Genomic DNA, 22,317 nt, shown 5'->3' on the forward strand with positions numbered 1-22,317 from the left:
ACCAGGCATTTAGTTGCTAACTCTCTTTGCCCAGAGGAGTCTGCGCCTTTGAATGTTTCTACAACAGATATATGGCACTATACAAATGCTGTGGATCATCATCATCACCTCCTTTGTTGTTGTATGATTAACTTCAGTAAAGTGATGAATGATCATCACATACATCTTCATACTGTGCAAGTTTGTAGTTCTATGAATCTGTTGAAAAGTAGAAGATTCAAAAATATTTGAAAATACATGTAATTCAATTTTCACAGCAAATACCAGAAAGGGAGACAATTGACTTTATATGAATAGCTTCCAATCACTTAGCAAAGGGGATATAAATCTAATGCAGTTTGAAATTAAGAGTAAGAGAATGAAACATTAAGAGAAAGAGAAACAACATATAAATCAATTTCTTGCAACCATCAGGATCATTTGAAATTGAAAATGCAGGCAAAACATGTTACCTCTGGCAAATTGTTTTGAATACCGGGTACCATAACAGTATTTGTTTAACCTTGTAAAAGCTTGATTTACAGTAGCATCCAGCTGCATTAGTATGATGACAGAAATTGCTTGCCTTGTTTTTGTTTTTCCATACATACGATTGCAGGATCACATTCATACTATATTGTATTTTGCTGTGAAAGGTTTCATGTGACTCAAGGTACTTGCCTCCACTTGTGGTGTCCAGGGATTTTTTAAAGTTGTTGTAGTAGAGGGAGCGAAGATCTTCCTTATCCGTGACGTTTTCCTTGCCATTTTTCTTTACAAACGCAAAGAATTTGTCACCGAGTTCAATTACATCCTTCGCAGGATAACGCTTCTTCACCCTGGTAGGCATTGCGCCTATACTCACATGCAACTGCCCTCACTCAAAAAGACCTGTAATGTGCATGGGTGGTGGTGGTGTTTGTGTGGGAGAGACAGGGGAATCAAACTGATTAAAAAAGTAAGATCACATCTGGTCCACAGTCATCAGCATAGTCAATTCTGTAGGTTCATCATAATTATCTACAGCCTAATTAAGACCAGGGCCCCATTTCATGAAACTTGTTATCAATAACACGTCACTATAGTTGTTGCAAGCTACTAAAATCCTTGCATCTGATTGGCTGAGAGCAAATTTGTCATTAGAAATGTGGCATTTGTTACTGATAAGAAGTTTTATGAAACAGGACCCTGTTCCACATTGCCTCGGAAAGTACTCATTTTTAATAGTAGAATATGATCTTGAGGACATTATTTTCACTGTTGCATACAGTACACGATTTAAAGTGGTGGCTTCATTAAATATAAGCTGCAAGTGATCTTATGGTTTTCTGAAGCTTTCACAGTAATGTTCCTCAAAGAGGACTTCGTTCCATGTGTAAATACATGTAAAACAGATCAATGTCAGAGCAACATGTCTCATCAATTGATATGACTATTTTGTCTCTCACTTCTCTTCATTTTTCAGCTCATCATTTAATTACCCTATGATCAATAAATATGCCCTTGATTGTATCCCACATTGGAAATGCAATAAAAGCAATAGAAAACCAAACAGAGCATTCTTGTTGGTTTTCAAGATGGTGTCTCTGTTGGGACCAACAGAAAACCCCAACAAGTCCCAATAGAATTCAATTAGAACTAATTGCAACCAACAGATCTCAACAAGTCCAACAGAAACCAACAGATACAAACATAAAAGACCTATTTAAAGCAACAGACCCAACAGGACACACACAATAACCAACATTATCCAGCAGGACCAATACAAAATCCCATCTGGAGACACATCACATGGAAATTAATGTATGACCACTAGGTAGTGTGAAGCAGCATCAAATATGATCACCCATTTTAATACTTTCAAAACAGCAGTAGATTGGCTTTCCAATACAATGATGCACAGTTCCTGCTTACATGTAAATATGTGATATCTCTCCTCTAACTAAATACAGATCAGAAATTCATTAGATTAATGAAGACTTTCACAGTTTGAAACAGGATGGTAGGATTGATAATAATGGAGTTTAGACAGTGTGCTAAATTTGACACAATGTGAATAAAAGCTTTTGCAGCTGCATGAAAGCAAAATATGAGTAATATGAAACAACCACTGTGAATTACGTATCTTCTTCTTCTTCTTCTTCCATTACCGTACTAACTGCTAAAGTCCTCTTTGCTTTGTAGAGTACGTACATGTCGTACATTAGGCTACAATTAATTGGTGATAATGATTACAGAGATGCCAACCTCTCAAACCTGAAATCAGTACTGGTAATGCTAAAGCTAAAAAGCATTAATTTGAAGTCAAAAACAGTAATGTTGTCAGTGGTGGATCCAGAGGGAGGCGCAACTGGTGCACACCCCCTTATTTTCCATTAAAAACAAAAGAAATAAAAATGTGCTGCTCAGCCTGCTGACAAGTCTGGCTCTAGTCTATATGGCAATTACGACCCAACAACAACAACAATATCACAAAGTCCCAAGCCTTGTCGGTTGAACACCGAATGAAGCTTTTGGATTTAGATCATGTTGCCTTTTTGTGAAAGGTCAGGCAGCAAACTGTCTCTCTCGAAAAAGGATGGGGGACCTGGTCATGACCCGGTCTAGGCCTACTTCAACAATGTTCAAGCAGGACCAAATCTGGGTCACTCATCAGACGACAGAGTCAAAGCCTGCATTTAGCAGAATCATCCATTCTATTGACTAGATTCTATAGGGGCTACTACCTGACCAACGTTTGAAGAACCCTAACTGTGACTAACCCCGGGGCGCTCCTTGTACACAGCTCATTTACGCTTCGCGTCGCATTGGGGCTGGTTGCAGTTAAACTGCGACCAGGGGTTAGAAGTGCCAGTCCCAACGCGAAGCGCAGTATACAGTGTAACTGTGTACAAGGACAAGGAGCGCCCCGGGATTAGAAGAACCCTGTCCTTAGGCCTCTAACTTAGAGAGGAAAATGTAATCTTAAAATTACACTACACCTACACTACAGACGCAGTACTAACCAGGCTGGTAACCAGTTACTCATTCAACCAATGCTGATGTGCAAGATCGATATTGTTCTCGGCTCCAGCTCCACAACCCACCTGGGATATCTAACGTTAACGTTAGACTTTAGAGTCAGGTAGAACCTTCTTTTATCTGTTTTATGAGAGCAACGCTCCTCGCCGCATGCATCACCGCCGACATAGACACCGGATCGGATCAGGATTGGACTCGTTGCACGTACAGCGATTCAGATCAGAAAGCGTATGAAAGCGCGACAGCTTGTTACCGTAGATCGTGGCAAGATGCTATAACTTTACCACTACAACCCCTACAATACTATTCGGTCAGACGTCAGCGTCACTTCCACAGATACGTTATAAGTGAAATTTACAGAATAACTTATTTTCGCTGACTTGATCCTGACTGCCCGTACTGGTATATACCGCACAACAGCTGTAGAAGCATATAGGCTGAATCCAGAATTTAAAGCCTACACGCAGCAGCGGGTCATGTGTACACACTCCGTGCGACTCGCTCCACGAGAGTTACAGTACATCTGCTCAAAATGTACGTCATTCGGCTGGTGGGGATTCCCCACGTATTTTTTAGCGTACCGTCTGCCGATCGTAGTCAGGCTGTCGGCAGTACATGTACAGTACGTGGTGAGAGGTTCCTGCAGTTTTGCTATTCGGACGAGTATCGCGTCGTCGAAGAAAAGAACGCAAGCGCCACACCACCGTTCCGCGTTGTAAAATGACCAGTCCCCTGGCATTTCGCGCGTGCACTTCGACCACAAGCTTGGAAGATTACAAGCACTGGGAAATTTGCAGTCGTCCTTCTAAACAGGGAGGAACAGGGAGGTGACTCCCTGTTCGAAAGCACCAAAGCACTCAGTTGTGCGCGCAAGCGACCTAAATTAGATGCTGGGTGTAACGCACGATCATGGATATTAGCGCGCAATAATGAAGTCTTTTGTACGTATACCAACTTTTCTGCAAAACTTTAATAAAAAAAAAAAATCAACTACAGCAATGTGAACACAGTATTCAGAGTGAACGCAAAAAAGAAAGAAAGAGAGGACTGAATAAGCACACAAAAAATGGAATTTAAATTTCGTCGAACCGCGTCTATCTTCAATAGTCCTTACCTTTCTTAGTTTTCGTTTGATTTTCATCAGATTTTCATTGTTCCGTTGTGCTTAGATTTTCATTGTTCTGCTGTGGTTAACGTAAAAATGGAATGAGGTTTTCCATTAAAGGGATGGTACTGAGTTTTGGTTGAGACCTATACTTTCAGATTTCTAACATTTTTAGGTGAGATAATGAAAAACCTCTTATGAAAATTCATGAAAGAGCATGTAATTCTACGAAGAATTCAACATATCATATTTGATGAGAATTGGTTTTGAAATGGCTGAGATATCCAAAAAAAAGAGCGATTCTAGTGGGACCCACACTTTATTACGATCGCTTTGTTTTACTTTGTTTTTGGATGTTTCAGTAATTCCAAACCGATTTTCATCGAATAAACTTTGCATTCCTCTTAAAATGGTATGCTCTGTGATATCATAAGTGTTATCTTGGTATCTCGCAAAAAGTTAAAAGCCCAATTCTCATCTCCACCAATACTGTACTATCCCTTTAAATGTTTGTTTGTTTGTTGATCTTTGATAATACATTCCAAGTCATTACGAAAGTCGCTGCAAATATAATGTACATCATCGGTAACTGAGTGTGAATGATATATCATGTTTTTTTTTCCTCCCCTTTCCTTATAATAGTCATCTTCTTTTGATGTAAAAACTACAACAACAAAAAAGAAAAAGAAAACCCTGTATTGTTGAACTTGAAATTGTTTCTTAATACGAGCAGGAGGTTCATGAAGTATGAATAATTGTGAGCAGACAATGGCTACACAGACGGATATGATGCACTCCAACAGTTTAGAAAATATCATTTCGAAGACCTATTCGCGCAAAAGTAGCAGATTAACCTTTGCTTGCTGCAGATCACGTTTGTACCAAGCATGGACGATTCTGCTGTGCGTATACGGCCCTTTTCCCGATCATCATTCATCAATCGAAATTGGGTCTGATCATGATTCTCTCGTCTGTCTTTGCCGTGATTGTCATGAATTATTCACGGTGCAAAGCAATACACGATAAGTATATAATGCAAAACTCGATGTATAGGTTTTAGTGACGCGTTATCGTCTTGTTCATAATTATATCAGGATTGCTATATCAGGAGCCAAATAGAATACTGTACAAACAAGGGGAAAGACATACGCGTTAGTGTTCCCTGATGATTTATTATACATCAAATAAATAAACTATTGAATTGAATTGAATCAAAGAAAATAATTCGTTCATATTCATAATTACACATGATTATGATCATGCGTCCCTATATAATATGTCAAGTATCCCGTTTTCTGAGGTGTCTTGACATACAGCGTTTCCACGTATACTGCACTGTATGTTTCGTCTGTTACTCTGCATGTTAACATCATGAAGCTGTGATTAAATATGAAACATAGTAATAATGTTTCCCAGTCTAGTCATATAAAAGAACGGCACGGGATGGCTTGTCTCGAGTCCCATAGCACATTGAATTTTTGGAAAAAGGGAGTGAAAGATGATAATGTGAACAGCGGAAATATATAGAGCATGAATTCAATGGTTTTGTCTCATTATGGTCAGAATAAACGAAGACAATTTTTATTATGTAACCAAGCATGATCCAACAACAAGCAACAGAGGTTACAGATGCGAGTTATACGTTTCATAAGGCAAATCATTCATCACACTTATATACAACGGTCCCCTTTATAATCTGCATAAAGCGGGAGTGTCTTCGTTTCTTGTATAAAAATAGATCACAAAAAATAATAACAATAATGGAATTATGATTTATAAAGCGACATTGGTTAATACAAGATAGCACGTCGAAGGATAAAGAGAAAAATACAACGATGTGTTACCTCGTATGTTGGTTATCAGACGCTGGTATATAATATTTCACGCATCTGCCAAATCCAGTCAGTAAAAATATGTGCAACACTGCAAATATGCACCACTATTATTGTCAACGAGTCCGAAGGAGTGTGAGAAATAGTGCGAATATACGGCGATGGCTTCGTATTCGCGTAACATGCGTTATTTTTCTTGCCTTGTTCAAAACATATTGTTAAGTACATGCCACGCATGTACCTGAATTGATCATGGTATGATTTATTTGAAACCAATAGACTCGTTATTGTGCAAAGTCTTGGAACTCGAGTTGATCTGCGGTCGTCGATTTTGAAAGAGCGTCAGACCATGATGTTCCTTTACTCGGGTATTTCCCGCACGCGTGCGCAGATGGAAGAGGAGATTTTCACATTGCGCAACATCCATGCCACGATGTTCAACTACAGCCTGTATTTCACAATTGCCCCTTGGAGGTGTGATGGGTCATCATTACACATTACGTGCATCACTGCAAAATGTAGGCCGAGGTTGTATGCAAACATTGGTTATCATGACTCTGTCGATTTAGCGGGATATGAGCAAACTGTATGGAATGCACAAACTAAATCGCTCGAAATCTTTCAACAGGGCATAATTATCATTATAGCATGGAATACGTATACATCTAGTGTAGAGTAACTGTTGTTTGATTATGCGAATCTTCTAAAAGGGAACAAAAGAAGGAGAAGGCTGAAATGAAAAACAAGCTTAAATTAAACAAACAAATAAGCATTGTCAGCTGAAATTTCATGAAGAGGAACTATACTGATTATGTCATTATCCCATCATAAGTCTCCAAATAATGATTGACATGCATATGCACAAACTAATTTTCATCAAATTATTGATTTGCCTCGGTATGATCTAGCAACCATGGCTTTCATGGGAAAGAAGTTGTAGTACTTTATTATTTCTATTACCCTTATTATCATTATTATCATTATCATTATTATTATTGTTGTTGTTATTATCATTACATGTATATATATATATATATATATATATATATATATATATATATATATATACGTGTAACGCACAAACGATGGGAGCCCGCAGTCGGCGATGGGAGAGTCGGGAAGCATGTGACTCCTATGCTCAGTTTGCCTTTAAATATAAAACAAAATCAAAGGAACCAATGTCAACTGACATGAATTCAAATTAGGAAGAAGAAAAAATGAAACTATACAACACGTGCCATTGTGGACACAAGCAAACTGGATTCCATGATGTAAGAGTAATGATAAAATACAACCTGGATTGAATATATTGCGAAGATATTGTAGACAGATTATACTGGTAAGAATGCAGAAGATCGGACATACAAAGAAGGAGAGAATATAGACACAATAAAGTACGATAAAATTATCCTACAGGAACATCTGAGGAGGACTTATGTTTGACAGATTTCGTCATCCCTCCCAAGGAGCAAGGGCTTTATAGGGTTAGTCCTAAAATGAATTGATGACACACCACCCGATAGCAGGATGTTTGCAGCCGATGAGAGGTATACAAATAATGTTCATATATTCATATTTTTGTTCTTTGTGTTCGACCAGAGACATAGATCATCATACTGGTGTACTCTATTGATTTCTTCCACATGACAGGATTTGATGGTTAACATGATAAAACTATTTCGTCATCTTTATCGTATTATACTAACATGATCTATACACTATTCTTTTCCCTCTAATGGCCCATTCGAGCCACCAATATCTTGTCATTTTAAATTTTGGTTGCCAAAAAAGAAATGTGTTGGCCCGAAATACAAGGAAAATTAATGTCCATGGTTCAGTCTCTGCCCGATCAAACCGCCAAAAGATATCTGTACATGCATGACATGTGTATATACTATTTAGGGCTCACACCCATAAATATTTCCCCATGCACTGAGGGATGTGTGTTAAAAATCAAATTTCAAAAAATTCTGTAAAATAGCTGGGAGAGATGAGGTATTTCAGCTTCACTAACCTGGATAAGTGAGATATACCCTTTCATCCATCAAATTTTCAGGGTGGATTCTTCAGTCCAAATTCTGTCCAGGGGTCCGTAAAGCCAGACTACGAGTTCTTGTCACTCAAAAAATCACCTATTTTCCGTACACGTATAATTACCCAATGAAATATAGTCCCCTCAAATTCCATCAGAAAAGCTTTCATCTTCCAATTAAAATACAGTTTGTAGAGGAATTCATACTCAATATCTACAGCTATTCATTTTTTTGCCAAACTACATCATTGAACTTTAATCAATTTTTTCCTTCATTTATTTTGGTATCTTTGGTACGAATTTGTGAAGGGGTCTGGGACATTCCATTGAATTCACGGGTGTGAGCCCTATAGAAAAAACCCACCGTATCACCGTGGTTCGGTGCAATATCTAGTGTTAGAGGTAAGAATGTCAGAAGTAAAAATATCAGAAGTAAAAATGTAAGAGATAAAAATATCAGTCGTCTACAGTAACATAATAAATATTGTACCCGCTTTTTCTCCAGCTTAAGAACGGCTGATCCGCTTTGTTTTCACCTCCCTGACAATGAGTTTGGCTTCCAGTTCCCAGCTTGATGACGGGAATAGCTACAAATTGTACACACTGGGCAATTTGTTACCGATTGCCGATATTACCGGTAATATCACACCAAAATTTGACTAAGACCAAATATTACCAATATAATGTATAAATGTCAGAGGTAAAAATGTCAGAAGTAAAAATATCAGAAGTAAAAATGTCAGAAGTAAAGATGTCATAAATCCATAAATTAAAAAAAAATCTAGCATGTGTTATATGTAATTTGAATCTTTTCTGTCTAATTGTTGGACTAGTGCCAGATCAGGACAATGATCTTTTTTTTTTTTCTGGAACAGCTTTAGTGAAAAGTAAGGGGTTTGGAGAAAGTGATCGGGCCTCTGATACATTATTTGTAGTATTTTGAAATGCTAGGCAAGATAGAAATAGGTCGATAGTTGCTAATGTCATGAGGATCACCTTTTTGAGAACAAGGGTGACTTCTGCAACTTTGCCATCCTTTGCATGTTATGACACGTGCAATAAAACCTTTCCGCGTATTTTCTCGCGCATGTACTTTTTTTTTCGTTTTAATGCCAATAATAACGTACATCATTTAGGTCACGTAATGCACTCTTATCTCCTAATAACCCGATGGATATGTTTCGGATATACCAGAAAGAAGCCAGGTGAGGCGATACGCATTCTACCTGTAAGTGTGGAAAACGAGGGAAATATTTTGTACATGTACGTCCTGGTCGTGAAGGAATGCAGTTTTCATTCTGGACAATTTTTGTACCTGTTCCATTTGCAATAGTTTAGAGATGTGGGGGGGGGGGGGGAGTGTGGGTGGGAGGTTTGGTCCTTTCCATTAAAACACAGAGGGTCTCCGCGAGAAAAAAATGCAGGAAAGTGTAGGGGAGATCGGGGAGAAATGGGGCATTTTTGCATCATCATGAAAGAATCCTTGTAACTTTTAAGAAATCTTGTAATTAATGATTTGTTAACCCTTCAAATTCGGGGGAAATGGGACACCCCGGGGAGAAATGGGACAGCCATCCATGTACAAAAGAATCCGTAAAATTGTCACAAAGTATATAGACTGGTGGCATAAAACAAACACCTTTTAATAAAGATATAAGACAAAAAGGGAATAATTTGTGAACAAGCTTTCTTAGAAGAGACGTATTAGAATAGAATAATAATTTTTTGAAGATGCCTGTATATCATTTACGAGAAAAAAAATGGTATGGAAATGGTAGGTTTGTAAATTGATATTTGGGACAAAAATTAGGCCAACTCCGAGTACCTTAAGCAAGAAAAAAAATCTTATGTGCGCAATATAAGGATTTTCTAAGCTTTTTCTATTTCACAGCAATATAATTTGTATTATATACACAAGTAGGATTTATAATGTGCCGCGGGGAGAAAAATCTAACACTGTCCTATTAAATTTCTCCCAGTGGTAACAGAAACAATAAAAAATCCCTGCCAATTCTTCATATCTGCATGTCTGTTATCAAGCAATTTTATTTTCAGAAGTTTGCACACTTACTAAGTTACCAGTCAGATAGTAGTATAGGACCTACTAACTACACGCGGCGCAGCACAGTGTCTGGTCAGGCTAAGGACCTACCAGATCTATGTAGTAAGTTTGATATTTTACTGACAAGAAAGTAAGAAACAATGAAAAAGTAAAAAAAGGGTCATAAAACAATTGTTTCTTTTTTTCAACTTACCTGTAGAGCTGTATAGTGGCTAATATGTCTATTTTGAGGTGTACCGAGGCTCATCTTTTTACTGATATAATTGGATTGTTGATCGGCCGAGCATTTTTCTAGTTACAAGAGTGTCCCATATTTCTTCCCTTGTCCCATTTCTCCCCGGTCTCCCATGCTTTTAATTAATGGAGAAGGCACGGAAAGCACTTTTTGCGAGAAGGGTGTCAGAAACATCAAAAAGAATTCTCTCGCACTTTTACCTTTACCATTTTCATCTCTGGCATTTTGACAACTGACATTTCGACCACTGACAACTTTACCTCTGACATTTTTGCCTCTGACATATTTGCCTCTGACATATTTACCTCTGACATATTTACCTCTGACATTCTTACCTCTGACATATTTACCTCTGACATTTTTACCTCTGACATTTTTACCTCTGACATTTTTACCTGGCACCATCACGGTTCCAACCATGCAGCGTTAATGTCGAGCCCTGCGTACTACAAAGCTGTGATTTTAGTATCCCAGGGTTTATCAAGGCCTTTGATAATTCATAGAATCAACCATTAAAAAAAAAATTCATTTTATTTTCCCCATTTGATAATGAACAGTAGTCAACCATTTATATATATATATATATACATATATATATATATATATATATATATATATATATATATATATATATATATAATTTTTTTTCCCATTGACCAGCAGTTGGGGATCCTCGATATTCCAAAGCACTTCTTGTCGTTATGTTCTATAATGTCATTAACCAACCTTTCTGATTTGAATGGTGCTTTATTAGGGTTCGTAATACACTAATGAGGTCAGACAAAATGGGTCTTCAACGATTACGAGAGTGTCGAATTTCGAGCATAGTTTCGCTTTGAATTAAAATACATGCAAATGTATACGAGCGTCACAATTTGTTGTTGTTGTGAAAAGCCTTAATTAATTGGTCATCCAGGGCGTATAATAATTGTCTGATAACGTACATTTGGTAACAGGAAATGACCTGGACAGACATAATGTGATTTTTTTTCTTTGAGAGAGAGAGAGAGAGAGAGAGAGAGAGAGAGAGAGAGAGACAGCTCCTATAGGAGCAGGCCACCCCCCCCCCCCCCCGGCCCTTGCATAAGATTAGATGCTTGTATCTTTCCATCTTCAGACAAAAGGTTTAAACTCTCATTACACATCAAACGTTTTCTTATTCCAGACGTAAAACAAAGATGAGTCATAATGGTATACATGCAAATATTGACAGAGTGAAGCATTTATATACCAATAGTAATATTGCTTGCTTGCGAAGCAGCGGAAAATTCTATAGGTAAAATAGATACTAGTATATGACCCTCATAAGTTGCGTAACTTCAAAAAGAATGCTCAAAACTTCCCGTTCGTATTAAGAACTTAAGAAGACAAAAGATATAAGACATGTTCAGTTTTCAAACACTGTAACTTTTGTGAGCCATAACTGTGGGGCTTCCAAAATAAGAAGAAAATATCATCCGATGCATGCTACCCAGTTGGGTGCATAATACCTGCAATGTCAGTGCATGTTGGGCATATAAAACGAACCATAATTGGTGCACACTGGCGGAATAATCAGCCAATGGGGGGGGGGGGGGGGTGTCATTCACAAGAGAGAGGCTTGCATTATCATAATTGAAATTGAGCGATCTGGGGTATATTACCTTTGTATATTTTCCCCGAATATTTGCATTTGTCCCATCAAAAAGTAGCAAAAATATTCATAAAGAATTAGGCGAATTGCTTAATAATATATATAGTATTTTCACCATCCACGTATTTACTGTATCCCTACATCTTATCGGAGGTGGGCCGAATGGGAAGGGTTTTGGGTATAGGCGTCCCCCTCCCTCACAAAGGAACTTGATTATATTTGTTATTATCGTTCTTCCTTTTGCCATGATTATCACTGTTATTCTTCTTGTAAAAATGTGATATGATTCAAAAGATTTGAGAGATGTGTAACCATTTCAGTCAATTTGCTGATATTGATTCTTTTAATCAACCTTTGAGGCTAACCTCGATTAGCATAGATATACTATTATACAGCACCCTTTACCAAGATTGTATTACTGGGATTTATCAATTTATGTATTATTGAAATTGGTAATAATTCATTCATTCATTCATTCATTCATTCATTCAGATGCCATGAGAATGGCTAAATCATGGTATCAATGTTCTTCACTGTGTCCCTATGTTTATGGAGGTGGACAGAAAGTGGAGGGTGTATATCCCTCCTCCTTATACACGAAGGAGCTTTTCCATTTTTGAAATGTGCACATTTTAGTGGAATATCTGAAATATTTCGATCAATTCTTTTAACCTTTCGAATTCGAGCAGGTGCGCAGATACAAAATCTGTCAAAATGCTGCAAAGAAAAAAAAAGAAGAAAGAAAAGTATTTTTATGAAAGAATAATTAAATATATCTATCAATAGGTTTTTGATCTGCAGCAGTCGACAGCTACCCTCGCCATTAACATGTTTTAGGAATTTGTTATAGACCTCTGGATGATAATGTCAGCTATACCCACATGTTATGAACTTTATACTGGAAAGGCAGTGTAGGCCTACTATGAAGGATCAGCGCAAGCAAGATACACATATCATTTATTTGGAAGAGAGCACCTGAAGATAACTCAACCTTAATTGATGAACAGGCTCTGTCTTATATTTTCATTTCATTTCATTAAGTTTCCACACAAATCATACATTGTTGCGTTTATTACAACATCCATCCATGACAATGTAAAGCAACACATAATTATGTTATAAGTTATAAGTGCAGTAGTGTATATACAAATAGCATTTACGATACTGAAATTGTTCTCAAGTACCGGTACATTACTTTCATGACGAATAAATAAAACTGTGTGTGGTAGGAACTCTAATACATAGAAGCAGGTGCTTGTCCTATACTATAATACTCGAAGTTGTTGTTGTTGTCGCGGCCTTATGTATTTCCTGTTTTATTTCGGCGTTGCTGGTTTCTCTATCTCCTCCCGAGCCGTCGGCTCCGGGCAGTTGCGACCGGTGCCGTCGGCCGCAGGAGAGTATCCTACATCGAATGGCGCGGGTTTCGTCCCCTCTCCGCCTCCGTGTCGACGTCGAGGACGAAAAAGAAAAATTAATTAGCTACATGCATAATGCATTTTTGTGCGTGACGAAAGAGCCGAGCGTTTCAATATTCACGGACCTGCGCTGGCCTCCTGCTTTCTCGATCTTCCATCTTTTAGCTTGCAGAGACACTGGGGGATACTAAAGATGATGGTGCAGCGAAATCTCTGACATCTTCCGGCGGACGCGCACGCACACACACAATGTACCTCGCAGAACTCTATACACACTCTACACTGTGTGTATATAGTTCTGTGATGTACCTTTGCCTCCGCCTGTTACGTGTACTGAATGTATTGACGATGGTTACACGAATCTGTGTGTGCGTGATATGGACTACAAGGGCATTTACGTACAGTTCGCCATTATTGGCATCCCCAAATGAAAACAACGAACGTTGGTTATGTAATTCTATTTTGCACAACTGCAGAATACTATATGCAGCTCAGGTACGTCATTTAGTTTGCTCGCCGTTTGCTCTTAAGTCCGGTGTCATTGTACGCAGACTGTTTAGGACGCGGCTAAATATATTTGCCGATCGTACCCTTACATATCAGATTACACGCGCAGCTGTGTCCATTCGTTTACTGCAGAGATGCTGTAATCATACATATTCATAAGATGAGCGGACGTAGAGGAAAACCTCGCTTTGCCGACCGCCTATTTTTAAAATTGCAAGTGGAAATAGAATGTGTGGTTCTATGGTCTATCAAACCAAGTTTTGGTGACAAAAAAAGAGGGAGCAAATGAAGACGAATGCAGTGATGTATATATTCTTCTTTCTTCCATAACATGGGAAAAATATTAAAGAAAAAAAATACGAGGTCGTGAGAACCTACTCACACGGGTGCCTATTAAACCTGATGACTATGATCTCCCCCTCCCCAAATAATAACAATGATGATAATAATAATAATAATAATAATAATAATAATAATAAGGATAATGATAATAATGATATAATAATAACAATAATAGGAGCAATAATTGTAGGCCTAATATTAATTATGATAATGTACAATCTGAAGCAGATGTAGTTCTATATTAATATGATATATCAAGCCAACTTTTGGTGATTAAAAACAAAAAGGAGGGAGCAAAATTATGAAGATATATCTTATTTTTCTCTCATAACGTGGGGAAAAGAAACATGAAAAAAAAAAAAATCATGAAACAAACCGAGGCCTTGAGACCAGCCGTGGATTCCCGCGGGTGCCCGCGTGGATGCAAGAGCAGGGGGTAATCAAAGTCATAGTGTTAATATCTTCCCGTTTCGACGGGAACAACCTGTGGGCAGAACTTTCGGGGAATCTCATTTGCGTTTTTGGTAATTTTTCCCTGAATGTTTTTGTTTGCCCTGCGGAGGTGGAAATGTGTGTGTGCGTGAGGGGGGGGGGGAGGGGTGAGGGGCAACAAGACAACTGTTGGACTTCAACGGGTGCAAATAACCCCTCGAAACTCAAGTTCTATAATAAAAGCAAGTAGTGGCGGGAATGATCCCTACCAATGGACCGGATCGCCTGGCATATACTACAAAAATGTATTATAAAATTTCTGGGAAGGGTGGTCATTTAGAAGACAGCACAATTAACGAAAGAATGAGAAGACTTTTCTTTTTATTTCTTCAATAAAAATGTGCAAAATCGTATTATGAGAAAAAAAAATTAAACCTCTCAGACCCGTGGATTTCCACGGGTGCTGCTAGTGAGAGTAGATTCCCCGAAAGAAAGTAGAACACAGGCTTTTACACTGACACATATACACCACTCTGCACGCACGCAAGCACACCTGGACGCGGACACACACACAACACACTCACACACAACAAGGAAAAGAGAATGAGGAGGAAGAGGAGAAAACACCAACAAGACCGTCAAAGGGATATCATCGGTTTAGGAAAATATAAGAATATACAGTATTAAGTGAGTAAATTACTACAATATTATCGTGAGCTTATACTAGTATCCGTGGCGAAAAAAAACAAAAACTTTAGAGCGAGTTGTATGGAGACCGAGTTATTGGGATCCGTAGGATACCCACTCAGCTCCGCTAGCTCGTAGCTCACCATTCCTGCATATACCTATCATAGAGAATAAATTCCAACAAGTCTGAAGTCGACCGAGTGGGCTTCGTAACTAGCAGCGTGCGTGTAAGCAATGCCAGATCTAGATTGCAATTCACTGGACTCAATTTGGCACTCAGTTTATGCAGATACTGATATAGATATGGATCGATCTGGAATCTGTAAGAGTGTGAAAATCTCGTATTGATAGAGAGTTTGTAGGACTTTCCGTACCGTACGTGTGAACATTCTTCATTCTCTGGTGGGTTTCGAAGCTGTTGAGGAGTGTCTGTTGTGTTCTACGCCATTAGCATTACAGTGGCTGTACAGTCGTATAACAGTGATTGCACAGAACCAGACGCAAGTGATGAATACAGGATCAAAGGATTCGCTTGCGCTCGGACCTACGAAGAATAAAGTGAAGTAAGTAAAATATAGATTTCTCGAACACCCCAGCCAGGCCTAGCCGAGCTAACATAAAGTGTTTTCTGGTCGGCAACAGTTCCATTTTAATAGAATGTCGTAGAAAACTGTCGTAGAAAACGAGTTAATTTACCAGCAGTAAAGTCTAGTCTAGTCTAGTCCGTATAAACTAAGTGAAGGTAGAGTCTACACAGGTTACAACATGGTGCCTTCCCTTGCTTGGTGGCTACAACAAGTATTGTAGCTGGTAGATGGTCACATCCACCTCAACTGCACTGCATTTCTCCAATCATTCAAGCCAGACACCAATATGTTGACACCGAGTCGACCACGCAGAATAGTTCACATCAGCAAACTAGACTACTGAGTAATGAGGGTAAACTTTACTAGGGTGTCTGATCGCGCACCGAGTTGTGTCGCCCTAAATCTCTCCCCATAGGTATTGTGTAGCGCTGCGTGTATTATGAATGGCGAGCGCGCGCATCAAAAAGTGGTCACGGTTTTCCGCTAAAAAATCACCTTTCCAGCAATAGGTTGATCCCAATCAACAATCTCGACAAGTTAGGTATCATCTGAAAGGGCAGAGTTTGCTCCATACTACCCTCTGTCAGCATTTCAAAATTCGAAGTATTTCTGGGGAAAATCGCCAAAAGAAACATAAACTTCGCTGTTATTCCGAGACGGATTCGTTATTTGCAATGCTGACTGAGTGTTAAGAGGTTTCGGCTATCCGGAATCCATTGGTACGGTTAGTTTTTTGCTAGCTCCACGGGATCATATTATAAAAGTGTGCTGAAAGTACCCATATCACTCACTCCCTAGCTCAGCGAACGGAGGAGGCGCGGCTTGCATATTCATCACTTCAGCGCGACAACGCGTAAAGCGGACTGATGCATATGCATTTTACGCGAAGTGAACCACAATGACGCTTACACCGCGAAGATTAGGTCCGCACGTGCTTCGCGTAATGCATACAGAGCCGGCCCGCCCGATACGTGTGAAGTACTTGGCATGCATAACATAGTACACGTAGCACTCAAAAGCGTATAAGGTAACGGAGGTTAAATAGTCGCGAAATAAAACATTGAAAAATGAAAGAAAATAATAAATTCATTAATGATTAGAGCATTTCACGTTATTCTGAATACTTGTTCATTCCTCATGACTGCACTTAGCCGATCAACAATAAACTAGCTTTGCCAAGAATTACGTTTTCAAAGTCTTGTTTTCTCAAGTCTTCGTTTCCGCCTGGAATCCCGTAATTTTTCTTTTAAATCAAATATAACATTTTGATATTTGTCAAAATAATATTTTTACAAAGTAGATAATTTCATACATATCTTGTATTTGTCATTTCGCTCTCCCTTATCGGCATACGCGTGACTTTGCGCACAAAAGGTTTGTTTTTGTTTTGTTTTGTGCTATTTTTGAAAGCATTTATAATGCGCTAATGCGAACATTTTTCAACCGCAACTAATAACTAATTGAAAGAAAAAAAAATCAAGGTATTTGTTTTGATTTACGTTTGTAATCTGTGTAATCTTATTCCTTCAACAGAATTCGTCCACAATTGTTTCTTGCGCAAATGTGTTGCTCAATCGCACGAACAGCTCAATGCAGACAAATTTCTGTTGCATTTGCTTTCATGTGTCGGGAAATCGGAAACCTGATGAAATAGGTAAAAAAACAAAACAAAAAAAAAACTTACCTCTCCACTTCTGTTACATCGAAGTCAAGTTTCACGGTTCCAAACGATGGTTACTATCTGTTCGAAATATACATTTTCCTGCTTTCAGCGGAAGAATGACTGTCGCATATTCTATAAAAAGTCTGAGGCATCAAGTTTTCATGACACACGTGGACGGAGTTGCGATGTCATGTAGCACTGATCAAACATAAACAAATACTAACCAAACACAATAAATCCCCACAAACACACACACACACACACACACACAAACTCACGCCAACTGAAAAATACGCATGAAGGAACGATTATTCTCCGTTTAGATCCGTTCATAATCATCTGCTTCGAACACGTCGCGACGTAAAACAAGAGACAACAAATCAACCGAAAGACGCAACAATTGTTTCTTTCATAGCTATCTGTTCCGTTTTTTTTTGCTTTTATTCTGATTAATTTCCAGTCATAATTATATTTGATATTCTCATTTTTCGACACTCGTTTGTCCGGCGATAACGGTAGTCGATAACAGCGTTCTGTTTCCATAAATGTTGATTCCAGATCTCACAAATTATACCCAAGAGCAAACGAAAATCGAACATCATACTCGATCAGCAACAGTGCGATGATGGACATATTACTGTTCTCACATTATTTCTTTCCACAAATTTATCACTGTACAATATTTTGCAAATTTTCACAAATAGGCGATGAAGTTTGGATGAAAAAAGATGGAAAACAAAATAAGACAAAATTAACATATAATGAATGAAAGGGGGAATACACGTATGAAAAAGCATTACGAGAGCAGTACAGTTTTCACGGGAAAGAATAGTAGACCACTAGAATCAATAAAGTATACTTTTAAACGGAAAGAGGAAAATGTAGAGAAGAGTTTAAAATGACCAAAAAAAAAAAAAAAAAAAAAAAAGGCTGCGCAAAGTTTGTGCTTGCGCTTCCAAATTTCAGTGCAAAAACAGCTAAAATCCTGAGTCGGTACTCGGTACTGCTCTACAGGTACACGTGTTCGCGTACACTGAGCAATGTAGAAGCCGGCCACGTGTGTGAAAGTGGAATCAAAACGCATATCGGTAAGGTAGACACCGCCGACTCTGAATTCTTGATTTTACAATTTAGGTCAAACTCTACTTCAATATCGATCATACTCACTTTACACACCCTTTCCGATCTGATCAGCGCTGATTTCAGGCTCTTCGTAAGTGTTTAATGCCGGCAGTATGCGTTCGACCGGGCGCGATCTGCGGGCCCATCCCTAGCCGGCCCCGGCCCCGGTGATACAGGCCAGGCTGCCGATGGATGGTTACAAATCCGTCATGGCGAGATAGCTCATACAGCTTCCGTGTTTATGTTGAGTATACAGTACACACTGCAGAGCGGAACGTGCGCCGTACGTTATAGTGGGCGGGACTTAACGAGTGCGTATCCAAGCCGGGAATCGCTATGGAAGGTTGCGTATTAATGGCCTCTGTGCGCTCATCAATTGATCGCACGCGAGCCGGGCTGTGCGGGCAAATCTTACGTGCTCGCACTCGCGCTGTGAACCACTTTTTTTACGCGATTCTGGCCAAAATTGTCTAATCTGGCATCAACTTTCGAAGCTTATATCTCGTGATTAAAACATCTATAAGCCTTGATATTTGGCACATTTCGTATTTAGACATATCTCTTAGCAAATATGTAAGCAAAATCTCGGAAAGACATCTCAAAGCAATATTGCAAATTACCTTCAGACACCCTAACTTTACCACCTACTGTTGTATTGTCACCCTAGCCTAGGATCTGCAGCTTGTTTATTCCAAAAGTATAAAACAAATTCGCCAAATTTTTACCTCAAATATGCCATAAATACTGCAGTTTCGAATGTCGTGACCGTCTTCTAGATTCTGAATCTTCGTAGTGAAATAACGCAATTTCAGTGCATGCGATGCATTTTCTTCGCGCGGCTTGAAAGGGTACCTCACGATCGGCACCCCTGCCATCCATAGGCAATACACGTGAATTTCACAGTCATGCGTCGTTACTGAGCGGATGTGTAATTGAAACGCGTTAATTTTGGTTTGTTAGTTTGTTTATGAGTTTGATTTTTGTTTCTTCGTTTTTATTGTTTTCATAGCTAGTGGCACTTAATCCCACGCGTACCTTTTCATTCTAGAATATGCAAAGAGCCATGGCATGATACAGTGTACGCAGCGTCGCAGGGTGCCGATGTCAAGGTACCCTGCCGATAGGTGATACCCTTACCATAAAAGCCTGCAATTGGTATCAAGCAGCAACAAGCTGCTAGCGGCAACCCAAGCCGACTGGCAAGATTTGATTTGATTTGATTTGATTTGATTTATTCATTCTCCTTATGGCAACATTTACATTTTTTTTTCTTTTTTGCCGACTGGTAAGAGAGTGCAGTTCAACCTTGATTTAATGACAAAAGAAAACAAGGTTCAATGAGTATCATGAACAGTGTACAACAGAACAATTACTGTTAAACTCAGTAAATCATTACTTGATAACCATCTGACTGTACAATGTATTCAATGTATTGTATTCAGATACCCCCATATGTTTATACTTGATGTGTACCTTCACTATATGATTTATACACTCTCTACAGATACCTACATTGTACATCTGTATATCAGCAATCATTGTTTGCCTGCATGAGCACACCACTGTCTCTTGTGACTCAAATTATGTATATGAATAAATCACTTCTTTCTTACACTTGTAACATGACTGTGCTGCTTATTATATGTATGTGTCTATAAACTCTATATAAACATCTAAACTGTAATGAGACAGAGTACTGTAATGACCCTGCGACCTACTTTCATACATACAGTACTGTAAGGCTCCTACATATCCAATCACTCTACCGTACTCACGACGTGCACTGTAGGCACGACTTCTCTTATTCATTTATATCTATGACTGTAACTACGGCCAAAACACACACTATAAACCTCCCGACAATTAAGCTACTGTACATACACTTATTTGCAACTTGTTTCATTACAATATACAGCTTATTCATGTGTGTCTACGATGCCTACTCCGTTTGAACGAACGGCCCGCTATCATATAACGTACATGCAATGCAATACACCAACCACGCAATCTTCATACGCAATCAACTGATTTTCCAACACAATTTTCTCACTCACATATAACTGTCATTTAATGTGCTTTGGCATATCGGATCGGGAATACTTGAAATTTCTGGTAATTTACATCATGAGGCTACTTACGACATTGGGCTTATTGAAACTATTGAGAAATACAGCTGGATGCACGACAAGAAGTCATCTCCAACGACATGTGACTGTAAGCATAAAAAATACAACGCCCTCTATGTGTGAAATTATGAAATGCGCCCAGGCCCTCGCTTCTGACGTCATACGTCCCTTACAAGTATATTAAATAGGGTCTCCGGGCATGGCGTGCATTTCTACATGATTACCTCTATGATTAGAAATCTAATGTGCACTTTACGGCCCTAAATTATCGGTATAACGTTGAAGAGTAAATCCCCAATTTTCGGCCAGTCTATAAAGCCGGACACTTACCACTTATCACAAGCCAGCAAATTCTAGTTTCTACAGTCACAACAAGCACATATCACATCGTTTCACATACTGGCACACTCGCGCTTGTTCACTACAGCACAGGAAAGTGCCCGAGTCACCTCCAAAAATCCGTCTAAAGTCCCAAATTTTGCTGTCTAAAATGCAGAATCACCACAACTTTTCGAAAGCGTGCGCAAATTACGTGTAAAGAATCAGGGTTGCAGAAAAAGCGCAAAAAATTGAAAAATTACGCTGTTTGTTGCGAGAGTTTTTGCCTGTCACAAGCTCAGAGTGGGGCGTCTGGTATATTTTTGCAACTGGAGAAATACACGTCATTTCACACATAAACATAGGGTGAGAGCACCAGTATTCGGTCAGCTACCGGTATTCGGTCACTTACGGTATCACTAGTCACCAGCCAGTACCAGGTAAGTTTAACTGTCACAACACACGCAAATCACATCAATTTACATACTTGCACACTCATTCACAACTGGAAACTCCCTTAGCCCCCTCCAAAAATCCATCCAAAATCCCAAATTTTACCGTCAAAAGTGCAGAATCGGCGCTACTTTCCAAAAGCATGCACGGATTGAGCCCAGTTTTAAGAGTACGGGTTGCCGAAAAAGCGCTAAAAATCGAAAAATATGCTGTTCTTTTGCTGGATTTTTTGCTTATTGCAAGCTTGGAGCGTGATGGTATCCTCGAAAACGCAAAAGAAAAACAAAATTTCTGTATGTGCCGATACAGTGTCTCAATGTACAAGGGTTGAATGCAAGTGCCAATACCCCAGTATTCGGTCACCAATGGGCGCCGCAACGTCGCTGATGCAATTTTGCGCCAACAAGGTAGTGCGCGGTGCACTTTTCAGCTGCCTTGAACACGCATTGACTTTGAACGTGGATACCTCATGACCGAATACTGGTCGCGATGACCGTATACTGGGGAATTTTCAAGGTGATATATTTTGGGATTTTGTGAAATTTTGTGTGATATTTAACAAAATGAAAATTGAGATTAAAGAAATTTGATATGTACATTGCATTTCACATACATTGCTGTAGATATGATGTATGTATTATTTTAGTTTGAAAAATTTTGCAAAAAAGCTTAATTGACCGAATACTGGGGATGTTACCCTATATCCATAATGTCCATAGTTGACATAATACATGTGCAAATTTCTCACCATAATCATAAATAA

General features: G+C 38.9%; 1 protein-coding gene across 3 annotated transcripts in view; it reads right to left on the reverse strand.

Annotated features, from left to right (window-relative positions):
* The window catches only part of LOC139717316 (putative helicase MOV-10), a 35,241-nt gene extending 28,974 nt beyond the window's left edge, over positions 1–6,267 (reverse strand). Inside the window, exons 1-2 of one of the 3 annotated variants that reach the window (XM_071628809.1) lie at positions 5,950–6,267; positions 661–870 (exon numbers count right to left, since the gene is read on the reverse strand). In XM_071628809.1, coding sequence (XP_071484910.1) covers positions 661–829 — 169 coding nt within the window. In that variant the 5' untranslated portion in view covers positions 830–870; positions 5,950–6,267. Of the gene's footprint in view, positions 1–660; positions 871–2,984; positions 3,882–5,949 lie in introns of those variants that run through there. The other 2 variants (XM_071628811.1, XM_071628810.1) reach the window with 2 other exon arrangements.
* Between the last annotated feature and the right edge of the window lie 16,050 nt (positions 6,268–22,317).

This window comes from Diadema antillarum, unplaced genomic scaffold, assembly GCF_040938485.1.
Source record: "Diadema antillarum isolate AM-2024a unplaced genomic scaffold, OU_Dant_1.0 scf00000074, whole genome shotgun sequence".
Lineage (NCBI taxonomy): Eukaryota > Metazoa > Echinodermata > Echinoidea > Diadematoida > Diadematidae > Diadema > Diadema antillarum.